The sequence below is a fragment of the Sciurus vulgaris genome (assembly GCF_902686455.1).
Source record: "Sciurus vulgaris genome assembly, chromosome: 2".
Lineage (NCBI taxonomy): Eukaryota > Metazoa > Chordata > Mammalia > Rodentia > Sciuridae > Sciurus > Sciurus vulgaris.
The window spans coordinates 187,410,779-187,435,564 of record NC_136462.1 but is presented as its reverse complement, the minus strand read 5'-3'; the positions used below and the strand labels follow the sequence as shown (position 1 = coordinate 187,435,564).

The following is a 24,786-nucleotide window of genomic DNA, read 5'->3' as shown; positions in this document are numbered from 1 at the left end:
GGATGGTGCAGTTCCCGACCTGTCGTGATGTGTAACTACAGCTGGAGATCGGGTCACGTCAGCGCAGAGCCTCCTGGCTGGGAAGCACACATGTCTCCTTCTGAAAGGGCTGGAGCCACAGTTGTGTGTTGCCTCTGGCTGCCTCCTATGGGGTGAGAGACCTCCCTGGCTCCAGGGTTCCGGTCTTTCTGGTTTCCCAGGGAAGTCTGTCCAGAGATGCCAGCGGAGGATGAGACAGACAGACGAAGGGCCCTATGGGAAGGAGGAGTGCCTGAGCAGTGTCTCCCCAGGAAAGTGGCACGGCTGTTTACTTCTAGGGAGAAACCTTAGGCAGAACCTCCTGGACTCCCTCCAGTCTGCTGGATCCTCCTGTTCCTGGCCCAGAACAGGTTCTATGGTTTTTCAGAATCTAGATGTTGGAATCCCTCACAACCTCTTTTCCAAGTAGTTTTCTATTCTCTACTTGAACTCCTCTAATGACAAGGGCCCAATACTTCCAAAAAGCTGAACAGGGCAGGACTCATGTCTGGCTTCTCACATCAGGGTCTCCTTCTGACATGCACCCGTGCAAAGTAGGTGCCCTTTTACTATCTATCCAACAAAAGAATGAGCAAGGAAGAGAAAAATACTAACTCTTTGGAAGAGAAGAAGACCTTTAAGAGGAGGAGAAATTTCAGTTGGGCCTTAAAAGGTGAAGAGAAAATTGCAAAAAAAAATTTTTTTTGAAAGTTGGGAAGGGCTGTTCAGATGTTAGGCATTTCCAAAATGAACCTAGGTAGTTGAACTTTGCTAGGAATTCCTTCCTTGGGTCAAGCCAACCTGGTCCTAATTCTGCCCCCCTGCGGCCACATAGTCAGATGTGTGATGAGAACTTCCCTTGGTATTTCCTCCATGAGGAATACCCTTGGATGCTTCAGACACCTCCTCTTGTAGCCTGATTTCAGCACCCTTTACAGCTTTCCGTTCCTCTCCCCTAAGCCATTGCACCTGCCGCTATGCCTTGTGAAGAGCGATGCTCAGAATAAATCACAGGACCCAGGGTCCACCGTGACATGTCCTCTGCCTCTTGCCCCTCGCTCAGCTAACAAAGCAGAGGTCAAAGAGGCCCCAGAGCAATCCGTTAAAGGGAAGGATGCCAAGAGCTGCTGCCACGTCACATCGTTCCCACCTGTCAGGAGCAGTAAACTTTGTATTGCTATGTCTTAAAACATCCTTCGGCTCTGGAAATGTTCCTGCAGAGGAATAAATAGGCTTACGCGTGCTCTCTTTTTACCAGCTTTTGGTACCCCCTACTGGTGAAATGGTGTGACCCACAGAATCTCAAAACAACTAGAGAAAAAAATTCAAGTTCAGAAAGTAATAAGTACTTGAGTCTTGAAGGCTCTGAGGAGTCCATGAATTACCCGACCTTCCCATGAGTTGTGTGATCATTTTATAAAGATTTTTTTTCAGCATTTTATACCTATGGATATTCTGTAGGGTGGGGAGGGGATGGAGTCTCTGACTTCTGTGAACATTCCATTAATTCTGCAAATATTCCCAGAAGAAAATGCTAAGTTATTAACCAAAAATATTCCTGGATAAAATATTTCAGGACACAAACTGATTTTTATGCAGGTTTTTTTCCTTTTCTTTCCTCGCACAAATCTACTTTTTTTAAGTGGTTATAATTTGTGTTCAGAGCAGTATGGCAATCATCTACACTTCAAATCATAGACTTTTAAATATAAATTTGTGCAACAAATGTATTGAGTGCTGGCTGTGTGCCAGGCACCCAGCAAGAAACTGGCGAAGGAGCCAGGAGTCAAAAGCCCTTCTCCCAAGTGGTTGCAACCCAAGTGGGTAAGAGAGCGAAATGACTGCAACTTGAATAGGTGAGTGCTCTGCTGACATGCACCTAAGTCTCCCTGATGTCCTGTCAGGTTCCAGTCAAGTATTAAGTCTCTCAGAGCACCAGACATTTCTTCCTGGCATTCTCCATCTTTGTGACTTTATATTTTAGCTTTTATCTGTTCAATGCCTGTCTTTGCTGTTAGTCTCTGGGTTCCACGAGGGTCAAGGTCAAGAATATATGATCTTCTTCACATCTAGCAGGGACTGATCCACGTACCTGCTCAATAAATATTTGTTCAATGGCTGAGTCAGCCAAGAGCAGAGATCTGACATTTGAATAACATTGAGCCTTGGAGGATGAGGAAGAGGTGGTCCATAGAAAAGAGTGGGACTCATGAAGAAACAAAGGTATTGAGGGTTGTAGGTAGGCAGGACGGAGCAGGTAGTTGATGTGTCCTAAAAGGAGGTATGCGTGGAAGAAAAGCCTAAGCTGACGTCTAAATCGGGCTTTTAGGGTCTTGTATACCCTATTCACAGGTCTGGGCTTTCCTTTCTCTTTGAGTGAAAGAAAAATGGAGGTGGGATAAATTAAACTCTTTTGGTACAGGGAATGAATATCAGTTTTCCTGTGTTACTGACAGCATTTTTAATGCTTAAATGTTGAATTCTGAAAGAATAGAGATGGCACCTCGAACCGTGTTTTATGTCCTTCTTTACAGTCCCTATCGCCACCTTGGTTATGTTCACCCACTGCCAAGCACCTCTGCAGTGTGGTCTTCCCCATGATCGCCCAGTAGGTGTCAACCATGGGACGTTGCTTTGATTGGACCTAAATGTCCCCATATTAAAGGCTTGGTTTCCAGGGCAGTGGTATTGGGTGGTGCCGTGGACCCTGAAGAGGTGGGACCCAGTGAGAGGTCTTTAGGTCATTGGAGGTATGCCTTTAAAGAGCATTTGGAGATCTTGGCCCATCCAGTTGTTCTCTTTGTTTCCTGGCTAGTGAATTGAGCAGTGTGCTCCCCCCCACATGCATCCCCTGATGTATGTCTCCTGCTAAAGGTTCAAAGCAATGGGGCCTCAGAAAAGAGCCTTCAGAACCATGAGCCAAAATGAACCTTTCCTCTTTATAAGTTAATCATCTCAGGTATTTCATTATAGTAATGCAAATCTGACAACATAAATGTCATGTCTGAATTTTTACAACTCAGCTTTCTGACTTTTAAATATCTACATGTTTAGGAGAGGCTGAATTTTTTATGTCTTTCAATACAGGTATTCTGAGCTACCCAAATATTTCTATAAAATGCCATTTTTCATAGAAGCAGTGAGACCTTTTTGTTATTATTATTCCTTTGGAAACCAATGATTTGTGCCCAACACAACCCTCTCCATATTATTTTACCCTGAATAGAATGAGATTGGTTAGGAGCTCTGCCCCAAAGGAAATACCAAGCCTCTGATACATACTCATTTATAGTTTTAAAGTTAATTCTCTTATTGGATTTTCTTTTATTTCCTGCTGGGGGAATGTGGGCAGAGCTCAGATAGAGACAAAGGATATGCTGTATATCTTTTCAAGTTTATGATTAAGAAGGTCACATATACATTTTTAAACATACTCCTTTTTGATAATAAATGAAGAATAAAGTTTTGAAATGTCATCAGTAGCAGAATTACTCACTTTTCCTTCACTGGCGCTCTCCCTGCCTGTCGATTGCCTGGTGTGGTGTGCCTTCTCGGGCAGGGTTTTACTTCTTTTCTGTCTGCTGGAACAGCTGCACGGGGAGAACAGGGTGCCGCCGGCCAAGGCATTGCAACCACAGAAATGTGTTTCTACTCTCGAGTGCCCTTCTTTCCCAAGGCCAATTTTGAATAAAATAAATAAGTGGAGAATTTCATTGTAGACTGCATTTGCCTTGAAATTATGACCAAAATGAGGGATGGGAATGCTTCTCTCTTCTGGGTCTGGATTCCCAGGATTCACTCTCTACCCTTCTCTACTCTGCTTTCTGCCTCTAGAACACGTTCCACAGGGACTCCATCCAAGGACTGCTTTGCCACCTCTGGCTCGCAGTTGGGTTCAGCCAATGATACGGCTCTAGGGGATCAGAGGGCGAGGGCTGGGTGCAGTCGGGGCTCCTTTGCCTCGGGATTCCTCCTAGAGGTCACCGAGCACTGGCAGGGCCCCTCAGGAGAAAACCATGGCTCTCGTCCAGGTGTCTCCTCTTCATAACTCCTCTGGCTTCCTTGACTTACCCTTCTGGACCCACAGGGGGAAACAGCTCTCCTGCCACTGTATTTTTTTATTTTTTGCTTTGGGATGCCCTACACTCTTTCTACCTCTGCCAGTCACCCTTTCTGTAAATAGATGCTCCTCAAATCATTCTCACATGAGTGTCCCATCTGTCATTCTGTGCTGTCTATACCTAGATCAGGGACCCACGTTTTAAGGAGGTTTCTTACTATCCAACTGGAGATGATTTGCATGAACTGTAAAAAACTTCTGCATCTAGGTTTATCTTTTCCTTTAATACTGCCTCTTACAGGGAGATCATTACCTCTTGAAATGCCCTATTTTATGAGCAGGTGGACTTAACTTGGGAAAATTATTCCCTATTTTGCACTGAGTCTGACCTCTTTGGACACCTATTCTTTCTGTATTGATATCAGAATAACCACAATTGAATTTGATGCCAGATTCTATGAGAAATAGAGCAAGAAACCTGGAAACATTTATCCTCAAGATATTTAATGTTTAACCTAGAGCTTTATATGTGATTGGAATAGAATGACTACATTGGGATGCATATGTGTTTGGAAAACCCAGAGAGACCATGTTGACTTTTGAGAAATATTTGAATAACTCTTATATGCAAGAAGCATCCATCATATTTTTATATTTCTAATGAAACATCTAAGACCTATCAGTTAAAATTTAAGGGAGGTAGATTTCTAATCCATTCAAGAAGAACTCCTTCACCTTTCAGTTCCCTGGTGAGGAATCAAAGTCTCCATCCTTTGATATAATTCAGGCGGAGATGGTATCCACAGTGGGGCTGTTGGAAAGGGATCCAGACACTGAACTGTAGCTAAGGGATTCATGAGAACAGCAGCTTCCAGGCAGGGAGTGCTCCCGATGTGCCAGGCACTGTGCTCTGTGTATTTTATGAATCATCTCACTTATTACAATGCTGCAAAGTTAGTCCTTTTATTTGTCGCAGTGTACAGAGGAAGAGTTCAGGTTTTAAAGAGATAAATGAACTTGCCTGAGGTCATGCAGTTGGCAGGCAGCAGAGGTAGGTTACAAACCAATATCTGCCTGATGCCAAAGCCAATAGTTTCACTCTCCAGTGGTTGGCGTCCGAATCACCTGGGAACTTGGTGATCATAGAGAGGTCCAGGCCCACTCATGAGCCTTCTCCTCAGGTGTTTCAAATTTAGACCCAGGTTTGAAAAATACTGGTCTACGGTACTATTATTATAAATGTCCAACTGGTTCTGAGGGTCTGTTCCTATGGGATAGCTGTACATCAAGTTCAGCTTCTGCTCTTCTCCCTTTGAGCTATGAGACTAACCTCAACCCACCAACAACCACCAATCCCTACTTCAACCTACCTTTGGTGGGTGGGTCGTTCTAGAGCTCAGTCTCTGAGAAAGGCCAGACTCTATTTTTAATCCCATTCAGAGGCGTGAGAACAGAAAGAGCAGCCGGTGTCTTCCTCCTCTGAAGGAGAGTGGAGATGGCATCAGACAAGTCTCACTGACTTCATGCCCTCTGTAGGGATAAGGCAGCATGAGTCCCACACTTCCAGTAAATGGAAAACCCTGGTTGCTACAGGAGGACTTAGCTCTGTTCCACCTTGACCATGGAGGGCCCAACTTGACTTTATTTCTGGAAAATAAGCCAAGTGTGAGAGCAGAGGATAAGAGGGGAAGGAGAGTAGTGTATCTTCCCGATGCTTTATTTCAACTGGCACCATCTGACTGTGATTTTTTCCCTTGCACATGTCCCAAAGGAAGCTGGCCAAGAAGCAGAAGGAGACACAGAGTGGAGCCCAGAGGGAGATGGGGCCTGTAGCCTCTACTGACAAACCCACTACCAAGCTCAGTGCCAGTCGCAATGATGAAGGCTTCTCCAGTTCTCAGGACGTCAACGGATTCAGTAAGTCAAGTCCACTAAGGGGAAGGTGATAGCCAGGTCCAGCATGACCCTGGTGCCTCTGCTGTGAACCCCTTACAGTGGTGAGGTACTGTGAGACCCAGGGTAGGGTGCTTTCCTGGGATGATCCAGGATGAAGGTTCTCCCCAGCAGAGCCCTGGGGTAGCCCTTCCAGAGGTGAAAAAGGCTATTTAAAAATATCCCCCAAACAGCAAGAAATGGGAGCAAGTCATCCTAATTGCTTGTGGGCCTAAATAGAAATGGGTTAAAAATAATAATCATAAAAAGAAGGAGGAGGAGGAGGAGGATGTGTCCTTAAAGAGAAAAATATGCCACAGTGAATTAAGTTTTAAAATTTTCAAAACTGTTTCACATATATTGTGTGAGGTAAGTGAGTCATGGATCATTACTGTCCTTGTTCTGAGTGCTCAGGAAATGGAGGCTCAGAACAATCTCTCCAAAGTTCCATGGCTGATTTCGAATCCAGACTAGAAGCCAGACCTCCCAAGCCATGGCCACATGCAAGTCTAAGCCAACAGCCACCTGACATTTTGTCAAGCCTGAGTCCTCATGCAAAGTTAACAAAGGACCCCAAGCGAATCCAGGTGGCTAAGACTTCATGGTAAACTCTATCCAAAGGAGAGCTCTAGGACTGTTAGCCTGTCAGGCTGGCACAAGAGAGGTGGCATTTGTTCTTATCTTCCAATTGTGCTATAGGCTTGTTCTTTCCTAGATCTAATAAGTTAGATTCCCCAACCTCTACCCCAAATTGGGGAATACAGGAAATCTAAAAGGATATCATCAGAGACCAATTTCCCCCATATCATATGAATTGCAGATGGAGGAAATCACAACTTGCCAAAACCACCTTAGGCATGGTCCATCTGGGATGATATGGACCTATGAGAAGATGAAGGAAAAAGAAATAAATATTTGCCACCGTCTACACTGCAGCCACACTCTCATTTCACTCTCACCAAGGTCCCGTAAGATGCTTATTATTATTATTATACCCATTTTATAGGTAAAGTATCCAAAGCAGAATGTGTTTGGCTCAACTTCCCAGAGTCACACAGCTTGTCCTAGATGGACCCAGGATCTGACCCATGATTCCTAAGCTCAAGGGAAGAACAGATCAACCTAGAGAGATTTCCAAAATACATGTACATGGTCCCCAACCTTATCCACTGAATCAAACTCTCCCTGGGGATGCGAGGGCAGGGACTGAGTGCTGTAGATTTTGTAAAACCATTCAAATGATTCTTATGGACACCCTGGAAGAACATGGAAGCCCAAGGGAGGTATGACTTTGCTGTCTTTGGGAAGAGAAATTAGTTTAACCCTACAAAGAATTGGGGAAAAGGCAAAATGAATACTTATATATCCTTACCATTGTTAACATTTTTCAGCATTTGCACTTTTGTGATCTCTCTCTTTCTCTCTCTCTCCCCCACCTACAATACTCTGAATCATTTAGAATTCACTTGAAGACATAACAATTCACCTGTAGAGAATACAGTATGTTTCCTAAGAACCCAGACTACTCTTCCACACAACTGCAATAACATTATTATCTTAACCAACAAAGGAAGCTTGATTCAATGGTATCGAATATACCCATCCAGAGTCAAATTCCCTCAGTGTCCCCAAATGTTCTGTATTGTCTGTTCGTTGTAATTCAGTCTTCAATCCAAGGTGCTCACATTGTGTTTGGTTTGCTTGTCTCTTTATCTCCTTTTCCTAGAAAACTACCTTCCTAGCCTTTTTTTTTTTTTTTTTTTTTTTTCAGGATACTGACAGTTTTGTCAAAGTCTGGGGGCGCTTTTCTCACAGAATGGTCCCCAATCTGAATTTGTCTAACTTTTCCATCATTGTTACATTCAGGTTAAACATTGTGGCAAAAACACTACAGTGTGGCACCATGTACTTCCCATTGGATCCTATCAATAGACACATGGTATCACTTGGCCCATTATTGATGATGCTAAATTTGAGCACGTCTCACCATTGGGTAATGACTTTTAAAGACAAAGTCTCAGAGTCTACTGATTATTTTATGAGCAAATATTTAACTTCTGCTTTTCTTGGAGGTCAGAGAAAAATCTATGGTCTGCTCAATCAGGCAGCCAGCTCATATTGTGAGCTGTGGTCTGCTCAATTGTCAGTCCAGGTGAATCACAGGGATTCACACATTTCCTAGGGATTGAGAAAGGGGATTTTGATGTAGACCAGGAGGGTCAGAGAAGGGGCCAGCAGGAAATGAACTTGATAGGGCCATCCAGAGCTCACTGAGTCTCCACTGCCCTGGATTGTCTCTGCTCTCCTGCTTCTTGCCCAGGGATAGAGAAGTTCATTTGCAAAAATAGCTGATTAAAAATATAACCAACTAGTACCTGTTTATGCCAGACCTTTCCTGTCTCACCAGCCTCTTGTGCACACATTTTTCCTGTTGTAGAATTGCCATGGGAGGACTTTCAATGACAAAGATTATGGTCAGAGATGTATGACAATCATTTTGGCCCTAAAATTGTAGGCATTTAGTCTCCAGGTTTCTGATCTTACATGAATACAACCTGAGTGACTCTAATTTCTTGGGTTTCAAAGGGAAATATCACCACTGTTTTCGCCATGGGTCAAAACTTAGACCCTTAAAATGAAAACACTCAAGATGGAGATAAATTAGCTAATCAGAAAGGAAAAAGAAGAATATCCAGTGGGATCTAATTAGATGGCTTAAAAGCAAGGGACAATCTTTCCAAACAATTAGATGTGTGTCCGTGTGCATTTTATGTTTAAACACACACATATAAGTCTGTGCATAAACATGCAGAGACATGTACACCACCATATTATGTCTATGTATATTCTTCCATTTTAATAATATTACTTTTTAAAAAGCAAAAAGAAATTAATTTTGGTTTTTTATATCCTCAATTAGTACGAAATGAAAACTTGCACTTATTTGAATCACTGAATATTTTAGAACCCTGTATTTGGTGTCTTCAGACTGCAGCTACAAACACACTCTGGGGATCTTTGCAATGCCCTCAAGTGCATCAGGTACCTTTTAAAATGCCCTGTGGAACCACCAGGATGAGATTTGAGGGAGAAAAGCAATGTAAGTAATGCTTACACTGGAGATGTAGAGATTGCTTCTGAAATCACCCTGATGTATGTAAAATTGAATCTATTTTTGTGACATTAGGGAAGTGACTGTCTGGCTTCTGCATCGGCATCTTTAAGAGGCCCTGAGATTATGGGCAAATGTTGCACAGCACTTAGGGGTGGAGCAGGGGAAGAGTTGCTGCATTGGAAAAGAATATCAGGGAGCATGCTTTGAGCAATCAGCTCAATTAGCTCATTATCGGACAGGTGGGCCCTCGCCTAATTCGAATTCTGCCTTTTTCTGCATGGGTTCATTTTCTGGGCTTTTCTATTCCAAGTGACTGCTAAGTTGGGTGACATCTATTCAATCAAGGATCCCAAAATTGTATAGGAACAATGACCTCTGGGCCTCAAGGGTGACAGAGGCTTTGTCTGGTATGAGCTGTTGCTGTGGAGTGCTTTGGCATTCTTTATAAAGGAGTGTATGTCACATTTCAAGGACAAACAATGTGCATTGTTTTCCATTTAAAGAAACGCTAGCTTTTATTAAGTAATCTGATTTGATCCCACAGCCCTGTGTATTTGTTTTTGTTTTTTTTTTTTTTTTTGGTTTTTTTTTTTTTTTTTTTTTTCTCTCCCTGTGATCTTCCTTCCCTGGAATCAGTTTCTGAGTCTTTCTTCTGATGCTCTTCTTATTTATCTGGGCTTAAGTCTTCTCCTTTATCTCTTGTATTCACATGTCACCTTCTCCTTATTCATTTTCAGTCCAAGCAAAACTGCTTCAGAACAAATCCCCGTTGAATCCTATAACACCTTAGCTGTCTGCCCTTCTCATACTGTGTGTGATGGACTCACTTATTTTCTGGGTACCATTAGTTAACTGTCTTCATTTTTATACTTTCATTCTATTGAATCTTTCCATGTCTGATGAGCAAAGGCAAGTCATCTCTTGCTTCCCAGACACAGAGGATTCAAACACTCTGCTAAGTCAGGAAGCAGGCATGGATGGGGGAGGCCTCGGAGGTGGGATTCAATGGCCATTTCCTCAGCAAATTGTACCTGACTGACCAAAGGCTAGGAGTCCTGGGGAATTTGAGGAGGAGAGTTTTTCCAGAGATAAATAAGTTGGAGCATTGTCTCACAGAAAATAGATGTTTCTATTTATAAGTTTATCATAGTTTAAGACATCCTTCTGCAAGACACATAAGCAACAGATCCTTATTCCTGTGTCATAAGGTAGCTTGTAGGTTTGAATTTTACCCCTGTTCTACAGATGAGGAAACTGAGGTTCAGAGGGACTCCCCAGTCCAGATCAGAGAGACATTTGACAAGTCATGATTGTAAGCTCAGGGGCATGGCTAGTGGCCAAATTAAATCAGACAGAAAGCCACGGAAGCAAGCTTTATTGGAATTTGGCTCTCGGGAGAAATTCCCAGCCCCCTGGGGTACAGGTCAGGGTGGGGAGCCAGAGAAAATTGCACGTGGCCTGGCTGTCCAGGAACTTTATAGGCCTGAATGGGCAGGGGTCCTGCTGAGTGACAGGTGGAGGTAAGGGTCAGTGAAGTTTTCCTGCCTGTTTGATTGGTCACCATGTGGTGTGCTGCCCTTTGCCTCAGTTGTTCCGCTCTCCCTCATGTAGTCGCCCAAATTTCGACCTAACAATGATAAGGATCCATTTTTCCTGACATCAAAGACTCTCCAGCTAGTTCTGTAAAGAATTGGAGGAAACATCCAATAAAGAGCACCTAAATAAAAACAGGGGGCAGTAAATAATGAGGATCAGGAAAATATAAGTGAAAACAATAAGATCAAAACAAAGACGTTAAAATGGAATTATGTTATAATAATTCTCACTGTGCAAGCTGGTAACTTTTAAATTCCAATTTTGCTTTGAGCATCCTAGTACCAAAAACTCTAAAAAGAAGATAAGTTGTATTGGACACCTACTATGTGCCAGATCTTCTGCTTTCTATAAATTCTACTCTTTAGCTTCCTAGTGACCCTATAAATTAGACATTATTTCCTTTCTGAAAATGGAGCAAGTGGATTTCAGGGAACCTAAATAAATAAGCTCAAAATCACACAGTACAGAAATAGCAGAGATGAGACTATAAACTGAAGAGGGTTATCTGACTGGAGTTCCTTGTCCTGTACCATGAATGGTCACCAGACACTCACTGGTCTCACTGAGGGAGGTCTGAGGGTCTTGAGAAAGGAGAACTCCATTACCCTCCCCAAGGGTCCTCTGCCACCACAGCTGTGCCTAGGCACTCCCACGGAGCTAGGAGAGCACAAGGCGCTGAGCTCGAGACAAGCATCTCGAATGGGAATCTCGTTCATCCCCACAGTTCATATGATTCTTATCAAACTCCTTTGACAATTAACTAAGGCTCTCAGATATGGAAAAGTCTTCCTGAAGCTGTATGAAGAGTGGACGAAGAGGCCTGGATCCCAAGACAGAGTCTCTCCTTTCAAAACCAAGCATCCCTGTCTTTTCTCCAAACTTCAGCAGTCTCTCCACCATGAAGCCAGGTGAAGGAGAAGAGATGTCAAAGTGAAGTGGCCCTGCTGGCTGGGAGGACAGCACCTCTTCCTAGGTCCTCTCTTCACCCAAACTCCTATTGCAGGAAGCACCTGCCCAGTGGATACTCTCAAAGACAGCTTCTGTGGGAAGCATTCACCAGGAGGTCTTAGGAAAGTGGTGGTCCCATCCTCAGACATTCCTAATCTGGACCAATCCCTGGGGAGTTATGGAGAGATGAACAAGGCATGGTTTCTGCCAACGAGAGCTCACAGCTGGGCAGGGGAGAGGGAGGGTCTCACAAAGAGCATCTTTGTTGTATTACTTGTGCAGTAGCCTCCTGCACGGAAAACCACAGGACCTTCCCCTGACTTTGTGACCAAAATACACCTGTTTCTGTGAGAGGACACAATAACCTTAGGAGACATTTGCTGCCAACGAGGGAGTGGGCCTTGAACACCAAGGGCCCTGCCTGTCCTTCACCACACAGACCTCATGAAAGGGTTTACTCTGGAGGCAGGTCATGGGATGTCCCAGCTCATTACCCTCATGGGACAGTTCAACAGAGATGGAGCAGAAAGAAGGAAACACCAGGCAAAATGTAGCAGGACTATTTTAGGATTGTGTTATGTAACAAAATCAATTCAAATAGGGAGGACAGACCAAGAATTTAAAGACGAGGTGGGGGTTGGCTGAGGTTCTTGGGGGAGTTTCTCCATCTGGTTCTTCTCCAGTGAGGACAGTGACTCCATAGAGAAATATGTCTTCACCTTCTGGAACTGTTGACTCCATGGTGCATGATGTTGACAATTCTCTGTCTTGGGGAGAGCTTTCCTGTGGTTATCATTTTGTTACATACTTTTCATGTATTGTCTCCGCTACTCAAAACAGAGCAGCCAGGGAGGAATTATTATCCTGATGTTATAAATGACATCATTGCTACCCCCAAGGTAAAGTCTAAAATCCTAAGCATGATCTCTTGGGTTCTCCATTGTTTCTGATCAGTACATACTCTGACCATTGCTCCAGTCTCTGGTCCATCAGATACTCAATGACTATTTTTTGAATGTATGGATGAATGAATGATGCAGCTGGAATTCACATTAAGATCTTCCAAGTCCACATCTGGTTCCAACTCTTCTCACAGTGAGTCCTGTCTTCCATTGAGCTGAAGTCTGTTCCGTGTAACTTCAATTCATTTGATTGTTTTTGCATACAGGCAAACATGCTGGCCTTCGTCTGCCTTCTGGTGTCACATAGAGTAATGGAATCAGTCTTTCTCTTCCTGCAAGACCCACCCTGACCTCAGCTATTTAACTGCTTGATTGAGGCCACCTGTATGCACAGGTCCTTTCTTTGGGTCAAGCAGCTCCCACATCAGCCATCAGTCTTCCTCAGAAAATATTTCTGTTTTTCAGTCTGCTCACAATCCCAGTCAGCCCCTCTGTCTCTACTTGGTCCACGTCTGTGCAGTGTGGTTACCAAAATTATCATGATGTTTTACATTAAGCTGAGTCACTGGGAGTCAGAGAGCTGCCACACCCTCACTCTGGATTCCAAACCTGGATTTAAAGTATACTGCTCATGTTTGAGTCGATGTCCAAATGTCCATCACATGCCTGCATAATATAGTTGTCATGGCTCGCAGCCAGGGCTGCCTTATCCAGTTCCAGTGAAGATGATTTGGGGGATCCAAGTGACATTTCCTCTATGCTGTTTCTTCCTGTTACATCTAAGCCTGCCATTTTATTTATTTCTAGTCATGTCAGGCAATGACCTCATTTAACCCTCCCAGTTTATAGTTTCAAAGTGTAATAATAATTATTAATATTTATGATACTTGTTGATCATCAATCAAGCATTAATGATATGCCCATTTCCGTAGTGAATGTTTTATATGCATCTTTATCTCATTGGTATGTTGGGAATGTTAAATAAGTGTTGTGATTAAACCTGATGATTTAAAGGTGAGGAAACTGAGGCTTAAAAATCGTAAGGAACTTTTCTAAGGCTTCTTAGCTGTAGATAGCAGAGCTTGACCTCAAACCTGGGTCTCAACCCAGCTAAGCCCATGCCTCTATACTGCCTTCTGCAAGGTAGATATTATTGTCCCATCTTATAGATATAGAAACTTAAGTTCACAAATATTGAGTCATTTGCTTAAAGCAATGGTTCTCAAAGTAGGGTCTCCAAATGAGTAACACAAGCATCACTTGGAAACTAGTTGCAAGCAAATTTTCAGGCCCCACCCTGAGGTGGGGGACCTATGAGACCCAAAACTCTGGGGTGAGAGCATCAGAGTTTCAGTAAGCCTTCCAGGTGATTTCAAATGCATGTTCAAATTTGAAAATCACTGACTCAAGGGAAAGCCAAGGGTCATCTGACCCCCAAACGCTTCTTCTTGTGCTAAGCTGTCTGTGATAATAGTGAGTTGCAGACACTCTGAGGAGGAAGGCCCTAAGCTCCCCCTTCTCAGGGTAGATGCTCCAAAGAACATTACTGCCGAGGCTTCTGGGCCTGTCAATAGGTATGAGGCCACCAGAGTTCCCTCTCAAGCCATCTTGGAGATTTTTCTCTCCTTTTGCCTAAACAGTGGACAATCTAAGAGTCAGAATGGAAAGAGTGGAAATTTACAAGGGAAAGCAATGATGAGTCACCAAGTGAAACCAGGAGCTCAGCAGAGCATCATGCCGAGGAAGGAAAAATAAAGCAAAAGTTCTGTTTATAGGAACAATTGTATTTTCCAGGATTAAATTGAATCTAAGAGAATTGAATGTTACAATTCTGCCACCTTCACTTGTATTGAATATTTTAAAGGGATTATTGAATATTTTCTCATCATCCACTTGACTGACAGATTAAAGGACACACCAGTTAAACTCACGGCAATCCAAAATTGAGTGGAATTTTTCACACCTTGGAAGTGCAAAATGGAAATTTAGATAGCCCTTGAGAAAGTAGACAAATTGTCCAATACAAACACTAAGGAGTTAAATTAAGACATGTTTCAGAAGTATATTCAACTCAAAAAGGGATATAATAGTTATAATAGATATAGTCAAGATTAAAAACTAAATATCATCTGATCCAACATCCTCTTCTTAAAGATGAAGACTTGAGTCCCAAAATCACTCATCATGTTGCTAATGAAATCAGGGTTAGATTTGGGGTTATGGCCATTTTAGTCCTTGTTCCATGATCTCCTTCAAAGGAATGAAATACTGTACATACCGTATAGTCAATAGTGGTTTGCCATGTAGTAATTTCTGTGGACCCCCAATCTGATTTCTGCACAAATAGAACTTTCTCAAATTGAATTATACTTTTCATCTCCTCGTTATGGGAATAGCAGAGGTGTTCCTTTAAATATTCATTGAGTGTCGACCGTATGGGAAGTATTGTAGGGATTGTAAAGACAAATAAGACACGGTCTCCACCTTCAAGGATATGACTCTCCTCCAGGAGGAGACCTGTAAGTGGATTAGCTTCAATCAATGTGATAAGTGATGGAGAAAAGGTGCATATAGCGTTCAGGGAACACTGATCAGAGGCTCAGCAAGTGATTAATTCTGCCTAAGTGAGTTAAAGAATCCTATGTAAGGAGATGGGTTTTGACTTAAAGGGAGTGCAAGAGAAGGCTTGTCCCAGGTAAAAGAGACAACAGCTGGGAAGTGTAAGGAACAGGATGGGCACAGGGAAGTGGGTTAATAGCCTGGGCTGACCGTACATCAGCCATGAGGCTGACACAGAGCTGCAACCTGCCTCACATCTGCAGCCAACTTAAAGTCATTCTCCAAAAAGATTAACCTACTTGAAATTTAGAGAGAACCCAGTGCTAGGTGTCCTTATGTTTTGTTGGAACCTGGCCTCATGTGCTCTTTGAATCATACAGATTCATTTTTGCATGGGAGGGAGAACATTTTATCAGATACAGACCTTCACTTTCCTCGTATGCTGGCCCAGCCATTCCTTCTCGATACCCTTTGAAAGGGACCCAGTAAAGCGACAAAGCTGAAGTTGCTTTTGACAATTTGTGCCAGGTCACTGCATCTTGAGAAGAAAATAGAATTATTTTCTGCACCTCACAGGTGGTCCTGAATTATAACAGGGCACTTAGAAAGTGCTTGTTAAAGTAATCAAGGATAAAGAAGAGATGCTGCAAATGTAAATGTGTAGTTGCTAGGTAGCAGAATAAACCGAGCCTAGAGACCAAATATTTTTCCCCCTCAGCTCAAAGCTACAGCCTTGATAAGTTAAAAACACTGATAATTCTACTAGCTAATGTTTTGTGAGTAATTAGCGGACAAAGCACTTTACATACCTCATTTCACGTAATATTCTCAACAATTGAATGACACAAGTTAAGGAAACTGAGGCTTGGAGAATTTAAGTAATTTTCTCAAGGTCAGTATAGCTATGAAGAAACCAAGTCTAGGCTTGAAATGGGAACTGTATGGTTGACCTATTAGCAGTCCCTCCTTCGTGGAACACTTTCTTTGCTTGACTTTTACTCTCCTTGTTTCTCACTTTCTTCCCACACCCTTTCTTCTCATTCTTCCTTATTGGTTTCTCCTTGGTCCCCAGCCTGTAACCACTGAAGCACCTTAGGCCTCAGTCCTGAACTGCATCTTTTCTGCTTATCCTCCAGGTGGGTGGTGATAAAACAGAGAAGGGGCCAGATTTGAAGCAGAAAAGGAGGAGTTTAAACCTCAGCAGTTCACGTTGAGGTGCTATTGAGTCATTGAAAGTATGTCAGGTAGGCAGTGGATCTGTGGCTGGGAGCTCAGCAGAGGAGTCTGGTCTGGATATTTGGCATATCTTGTACACAAAGTGATTGAAGATGTTGCCATGAATAGGGACTCTAAGACTCACAGTGGTAAAACACAATACCCACAGATGCTCCACAAGGCAATGAACAAAACAGAACTTCCAACCAAGACTTGCCTATAGGAGTATCTAAAAAAAAAAAAGAAAAAAGAAAGAAAAAAGAAAAAGTCATCAATGACAACCAAGGGCATAATGTTAAAACAGGGTACTAGGGAAGGGGCTGTGTAAATGTGATGTAAATGTAGAACTTTCTGGTAATCCACCTTGATCCTGAGATAGAATTCAGTATGTGAAGGAGCTAATAGATTAGATCAGGTCGCCCCATAGTTGTCTGTTCAGCCTGGATTGTAATAGGATCTTAATATTCCCAGGAGAATTTTCTGACAATACTTGAAATTTGGTTTATATATTGGTGGTTGGGAGCAGATCTATATGCCTTTGGAAGTCAGTGAAAGAACCATTGGGTTGACTGTCAACAAGACTGACATTTGAGGAAATGGAAGCAAAGGGATAGGATAGGCAGCACCCCATTCACTGCATTATCATCTCCACTCTTTGGTCATATATATAGCAAAAGGATGTAGTGGTATTTATTACTGGATGACTCTCAGTTGGGTGCTGTCCACAGGATTGAGAGAATGGCCCATACCACCAGATATCAAACACATCTGAAACCCAGACTAGCCTCCAGAAAAGACATGTATCAGGTGAACAGAAGATTCCACCAACCAAAATGGTAACTTGGTGATGAGCAAGAAATGGCAGTTCTAGTCTCACAAAGTCCTTGTGATAGGCAACACAGGCAACAGTGGTAGGCTTGGTATTTCCAGTACAGGTATGTGCCGAAGCTGCCAAGAAAATGATATCTAATGAGGAGAGGCTGTCCCGGCTCATTAACCATGTGACCCATCTCTGTTAGGATTTCTTTTCACCTTTCCAAATATCCAAGTTGACTTTCTAATTATATGAAAGCTGGAAATGAAATAAAATTTCATTTGTCATTCTCCCTTAATAGCAAGGATAGCAGGCATATAGAATAGACTAATCTTGACAAGTTCCTCTTTCTCACCTGCTATATCCAACTCAACACTCAGTTTTAGTTATTCTCTGTCTTCAATATATCTAGAATCTATGTGTTTCTACTACCTCCATCTTGTCCAAGTCCTCATCCTCTCTCACCTCAATAAGATCCCTCGCCCCTAAACAATCCTCATATCCATCTCTGTCATCCCCTCATCCATTTTTTAATAAGAACTGGGCAGAACTTTTCAAGGTAAATCTTAAAGGCCAAATTTCCATCCTCACTTTACATCCAGATCTTGCTTGCCCTGTTTACATCTCCCAGGTTGTCACATTCTGCTGTACCTTTCTCTGTGAGTTCCAGCCATTCTCTCTTCTTCTTTCAGAAACTACCTTCCCACAGTACTCTCCCATGACCTTGGTCCATGCTATTGCTCCATCTAAACATGGAGTGGGCAAACCTACAGCCTATATTTCAAACCCAGCCCACTGTGTTCATTGATATCAAGTTTAATTGGAACAGAGTCATACTTATTTGTTTACATAGTTCTATGGCCACTGTTGTGCTACAATGGTAGAATTGAGGATTGTCACAGAGATCTAAAATGTTTACTTTCTGGCCCTTTATAGAAATGTTTTCCAAACCTTCACCTAGAGCATTGGCTATATGCACATTCTTCTTCTATCTGACTCTTTTAGATCTCAATTTGTGCATTTATTCCTTTCCTGACCTGACCCACTTCTCCCCTTATAAGACTGGTTTCTTCTTTAGATGCTATAACAGTACTGTGTTCCTTCACTTTTTCCCTCAGCACTGACCTGAGTTTCTAAATGCATTTGTTTAAGATCTGAATCTCCTACCATATGGCAAGCTTCAAGAGGGGAAGACCATTTATGGTTTCTTACTACTATATCTTAAGCAGGTAGCACAGTGTGAAGCACAGCACAGATACCCCAAACTCTTTGATGGATGGATAGATGAATAAAAGATAGACAAATAAGGCTCTGGATAGAAATTCTATATGGTCAGATAAATTTGAAAGGAATACTTAGGAAACTTGATACAGTTGATAACACACCCAATTGTCCTATTTTCAACATCCAGAATTGGGTGCAGGCAGAGAAAATAGTCCAGGGATGATCCTTTGCCAATAAGGTGCTACCTAGATCTTAGCCTATCTCCCTCTCCCACCACCAACCCCAGGTATGCCAATATGGAAGAGAATTTTACAAATCCTTTCTTATGGTTCTTACAAAAGTTGGAGTTACTACTCAAAATAATCTCAGTAAGTCCGTCATTGACTGGCCTAGGAAGTGATATAATCACTTCTCCAAACGTGAATAGGAAGATAAGTCAACAGGTGGTCTTCAGAGCACAAACAAATATAGGTAAAAATCTGGCTATTATCTGACTCTGCCAATGGAAAAAAAAATAAGAAAACTAGTAAAGAGAAGCAGATGAAACAACAGATTATCGTTCTTCATTGACTGGATGATCTCACAAGAAACCTTGAAAACATGCTTTATCTCAGAAGGTTCTGGGAGACAATAGCCACCTTTCATGTGGGTCCAATCAGTGTGGTCATGGAGATCTGGATTTCCCACACAACAGGTTCTGAGAGACAAGATGTTTCTATAGTTATTGGAAACTATCTGCAAGGTAAAATGGAAGGTATTTGGCTCATGCTGGTTTTCTAAGTGAGAACAGGCCAGGATACCATGATAGAAGTGTGAAATAGGTTCCTTGGGCTACTTCAAGAAGGCCGGGGAAAACATCATTGAGGAATTGGCTTTTTAAGGATGAGGGTTAGTGTTCGTCAATGCAGAAAAAGAGAGACAAGTATTTGTTCTTTGCTTTGGTGTAACACACCACATCAAAAGTTAATGACACAAAACAAACAGCACTGTGTTTTTCTCACAGTCCTGTGGGCCAGTAGTTTGGACAGACTACTACAGGGATAGCTTGTTTCTGCTTGAAAATGTGGAGCCTCAGCTGGGTTGACATGAATGACTGAAAATGGCTGTGACAAGTCTCCTAGGGCCATATGTCTGGGGCTTCAGTTCTTCCTCGGATAACATCTGCTAGGGATGAAATGCCCAAATGGCTCCTTTATTTGCATGTCTGATCCCTGGGCTGAGATGACTAGAACATCTGGAGCAGGGTGGCATTGTTCTTTCCCTAGGCATCTAACTTAGCCTTCCTGTAGCATGGCAGACTCACACTAAACAGACATCCTGCACAGTGACTGGCTTCCCCCAGAGTGAGGGTTTCAAGAAATTCAGAAGGAATTCCAGTCCTCTCAAAAACCAGGTCCATAACTTGCCAGCATCCCTTCTGATACCTATCATTATTAAAAAGCCCTCTCAGGGCAGTCTAAATTGGAGAGAATGGAGGAGCAGACTCTCTACAGGGGAAATGTCATAAACATATAGGAAGGGAAGGATTCAAGGGTGGTCATTTTGAGAAAACTACCACACTATTCTAAAACAAAGAACGCATATATGGGGCAGAGAGGTATGGAGAAAGTCCACTCAGCTAATATAGTGAATAACAAAAGGGATGTTTCCCAAATCTCTAGTTTCCACTTTAGTGAGTGATGAATCTGTTGTTTTTAGTACATGGTTTGACAGGGTCTCCGCAGGTTTTCTGAATATGAAAAGAGCATTTGCTGTCTTGTACAATTCCTTGTGAATGTAAAGATATTCTCCCAAATACAGAGTCCAAAAGACATCAATAATGTTAACTTTTCTCTAGAGTTTGGGATAGAACGTAGACGACAGGAAATCGGTATCTCTCTGTCCCTGGTGCTGGATCTCCCTAACTTTTCCCAGTGAGTCCCTTCCATTTGACTTGTAATTATGTATGGTTTGGTCTCTCTGCAGTAGTTAGACTATTAGCTCCACAGGGTTACATAGTAGGAGATGAACCCAGAGAAATAATCAAAGTCTATGTCTTCTATGTCTTAAATGGTATTAAAATCAGAGAGTTTGAAATGTATTGTTTTTTTCAAAGAGCTAACAAATTTTAAGACATGGAGGAAAGTAGTTAGGTCCAATTTAGAAAAATCATTCTGGGGACAGTGAGGTGTATGTGTTGGAGTGGATGAGACTGATAAGAAGCAAGTACTGTTTTTGCATATAAAAGACTTCTAGGGAAGTGACAGCCTACAATGCTGGTGCATACGAAAATTCTCTCTCTCTCTCTCTCTCACACACACACACACACACACACACACACACACATACCTGCTTGTAGAACTTACAGTTACTACATCCAAATTGGTGTGAAAATTCCTTGAAATGAAGCAGTGGTAGGGAAAGCGTGCTGCGTGACATTTCATCCTGATGGTTGTTTTCAAGTCCAGAGTAGTGATTAGCTCTTCCAGCTTTCTCCATATTTTCTTGACCAATCCACATTTTGAGAGTTTGATACCTGGAATATTTGGACATGTTTGATTTTGAAATGAGTGTCTATTCAGTTAATGTCTCATTGGGCCAGTTCAGTTTTTCAAGGTGAAAACCCCTTTTCATCTTCAGGGTCTTTGATCTAGGTTAGATGAAATTCCCTCTGATCTACAGATGTGACAGAGACTTGGAAAGTAAGAGAGTCATTCCAAACTAGCAGAGTCACTTCTGTTTCTACTACAGTAGAGACCCAAGTGGTCATCTCCGAGTCTCCAGCCAGCTGTGCTCTGTCAAATACATCCACTTGCAAATACGGTCCCTGGGCATTTTCTCTGTGGCTCTTCTCATTCTGTCCTCTCACCCTTCTTTCAAATTGATCCATCAACAGAGGTTTGCCTAATATCTCAATGTCATTGTTATGCTTTACTTACAAAATAACTACTAGCCTGCCCTATTCTGCAATTTAAAAATGCAACTCTCACCATGCCACTGCCCAACCAGAAACCTGCCTGGGGTTCACATTGCCCTCAGAGTAAAGTTAAAATTCATCTCATGGCCCCGAAAGGCCCAGAATGATCTGACTTCTTTTTATATTTTTAATCTCATCTCTGATAAGTCTGGTCTGCTCAAGACAGTCCAGTCATATTGACTTTTTCCTATTCTTTGAAAACACTAAGCATTTTCCCAACATCATGGCTTCTACAGTTCTCTTCTCTCTTTTCAGAACATTCTTCCCTCAATATTTTTTGTTTAGCCACTATTTTTCCTTCTAGCCTATGATTAAATGTCACCTTCTGAGGGCTTTCCTAGATATCCAATTAAGCAATTGTTATTTATTTTTCTAATAACACTAAGTTCTTATCCCTTTTAACTTGTATTCAAAGTGCCATGTAAGCAAATGTTTATTAATTTAAGCATGTTGGGGTTAATATCTGCCTCCTTTGATAGACTGTGCACAGACCACCTCTGTTTTGGCCACCCCTGTATTCCTGAAGACTAGGACCGTGGTTTGCATAGAATAGATGATTATTATGTTTGTTGAATGATTCATTTGTTAATTTTGCAGTCAAGATGGATCATGGTATTTGCTTTTAATTATCAGCATTTAACCAACTGTTCTTATGCATTGCTGGAAATATAAGGGAAGGGCCTGGAGGTAGATTTCCAAAGTTGCTATGAGGGTTTGATCTCTTGATGAAGGAGGAAAGGCCAGGAAGGACCAGTGTACCAGTCTGGAGAGACGTAGAGGATGTACTTTGCACCTTCACTTCTTAGAAAGTCCTAATCCTGACATTTTCATCCCAGTCGCTAGTTGTTAAGGCATCATCACCAAATGCTGGCGAAGGCTAGCTCCCTTGCCCTCCACCACTCAGCATGGCACTGGAAAACAGAGCAAGCACTCTTCAGAACCACTGTGTGGCCCTGCTGCCCCTACCTTTGTGGTCTCCTCCTTCCCCAGTTGCAGCTTCTCTGCCTCCAACATTATGCCCTTGTAGGTCTTATCAATGTCTGGCATAATCTGAAAAGTCTTACCCTTTCATATTAAGAAATATGCCTCATTATGTTTGAATCTGAAGGTAGCAGAAACTAACACTGAGCTGTAACAATGTGCCAAGGGCTCTGCTAGATATTGTGTATATATAATTCATTCCTCATAACCTGTGAGGTGGTGATTATCCTTGGCACAAGGCTTCTCTCACAAGTAAAAACTGAGGTTCAAAGAGGTTAAGTAACTTGCTCAATGTCACACAGTTATTAAGTGGCAGTGTTGGACTTAAATCTAATTATGTGTGCAGATCCTACTACTTTAATGTTACTCTCTCCCGAATAATGAGAAACATGCAGATGCTTCTGAGGCCATTGAGGAGATAGCCTACTTGAGGAGCATCCTCTTCAAACCTCAGGATGTAGACTCTTTCTTGCTCCATCTGTTCCTAAGATTGCACTACTCTCTTCAGAGATAAAAGCACAGCACACTTCATGGATGCTGCTGCCATCCATTCATTCCAGTTTCTTGAGCAACTACTATATGCCAAATGTGTTGTACTTCTTGTGCATCATCAGGGAACAAGTAGAAATTTAAAGTTTCTTATCTTTCTATAGCTTGCATTCCAGGGGTGGTAGGAAGTAGAAAGAGGAACAAAAATAATCAATGGACAATAAAAATAAATAAATTATATGGTACCATAGCAAGTAATACATAGTCTGAAACAACAGGACTGAGTGAGATTAGAGATCCTAAGTGGGGGAGGATTGCAGCGTTCCAGATGACACTTGACCACAGACTTAGAAATGTGAGCCATGTCAGGAAGAGGGGCTTCTGCTACAGCCTCCCAAGGCAAGCGTGTTCCTAATGTGTTGAAAGAAAGGTAAGGAATCCAAGCCTCAGTGAGCCAGAAAAGGAGGCTTTAAAGTGCCCACTAGTTTTTGTTTTTATTGGACAGAACTGGGGGTTCCAAACCGATGGAGCCCATAAGGAGGACTTCTGTGAATCCACGTCCTTCCAGAAGGCACCGTTGTAAATGTGTTGAACACAGGGGCTTCCAAAGGACAACAAAGACCCTGTGCCTGTGAGCATCGACTCCCACTCTCATTGAAGCCTTCTGGAGCAGAAATCAAATCCTTTCATCTTTGACCACCTTAATCCTGATAAAACACATCCATCAGGAGCGATGGGTTTGGGAGCTCTCCTTGGTGCTGACTCCAGAACGTTTGCGTTGGATTTTGCCTCCACTTGCCATCGCTGGCTTCTATTTCCCTCACTTGTCTGTACTGGCACATATCAAGTTCTCGTGTAGGCTCGTCACCCATGCTCTGACCCTGGTGATCCACCCTGCCAAGCTAATACATCTAACCCTATTCAGACCCATTCACTGGGCCCTGCTTGGCAAGGAGCCCAGTGTACTGTTGTTAAAGATGTTAGCTGGCACTGTTGCTTCTGTCATTGTTTTATGAAAGCATCTTTTTTTAACTGACCTGGATGTGTTGAGTGTTTATTCACTATTCCAAGTCATTTATTTAGCATGAAAATTTATTAGGCCATTGTTTAGCAAATTCATCGCATTACACTTTTTACTTAGCAGAATCACTTAATTAGTGTTTTATTACTGGAATTGACTGTCAATTATGTGGCTAATTCATTTACTTAAGGAATGAATTTTTATTGGGGCAAAGTAATTCAAAGTGTATTGTTAACTCTTTAATGATTAAAGATTGCTGTCAATGGCAATTCATGTCATAGGGAAAATTAAACCACTTATTTCCCTTGAAATATCAGATGCTAGAAAAGTCTTCAGAAAACTGTGTGGAGGGGGTTGTTTAAAACCTTTCATGAATTAAAAATCTTTCATTAAATAAATGGCTCTGGATACTTAGCAAAGATAAAGAGGAAAGTTTTGACTGGACCCTTTGGAATGAATTATTATAATATACTCTCAGGTGTGTTTAGTTCTATGAAGTCTGTAAGTTTTCTTTCATTGGCATTATATCTGTGGGTTCTCATTGCAGAATGATATTAGATTTTTGATTGGCAGCCTCTGAGATGTCCTGAATGATCTATGCCCCTATTTCACATCCTCACATAATCCCCTTCTTGAAAGTGCAGGCTATACCTAGTAAGTAGCTTCTAATGAGTAAAATACGATAAAGATCATAAAAAGAATGGTTTCCTTCTTGGTGCTCACCTCCTCCTCTCACTTACTCTATGGGAATCCAGGCGCCATCTTGTGAATTGCCCGATGGAGAGACCAGTTGGCAATGAACTGAGATGTCCAGCCACTAAGACATCTGAGTCCCATATTCTAACATCCCATGAGAAAATGAATCTTCCAGCCATCACAGGTGTGAACTTGGAATCAAATTCTCTCCACCTTGAGCCTTCAGATGAGACTATTGTTACAACTGACAGTTTGAGTGC

At 42.1% G+C, this 24,786-nt stretch overlaps 1 protein-coding gene across 10 annotated transcripts in view; it reads left to right on the top strand.

Moving 5' to 3' along the window:
- The window catches only part of PTPRT (protein tyrosine phosphatase receptor type T), a 1,026,485-nt gene that overhangs the window by 906,045 nt on the left and 95,654 nt on the right, over positions 1-24,786 (top strand). For all 10 annotated transcript variants that reach the window (XM_079126897.1, XM_079126896.1, XM_079126893.1 and 7 more), the window contains one exon: positions 5,850-5,995. In XM_079126897.1, the coding sequence (XP_078983023.1) occupies positions 5,850-5,995 (146 nt within the window). The remainder of the gene's footprint in view (positions 1-5,849; positions 5,996-24,786) is intronic.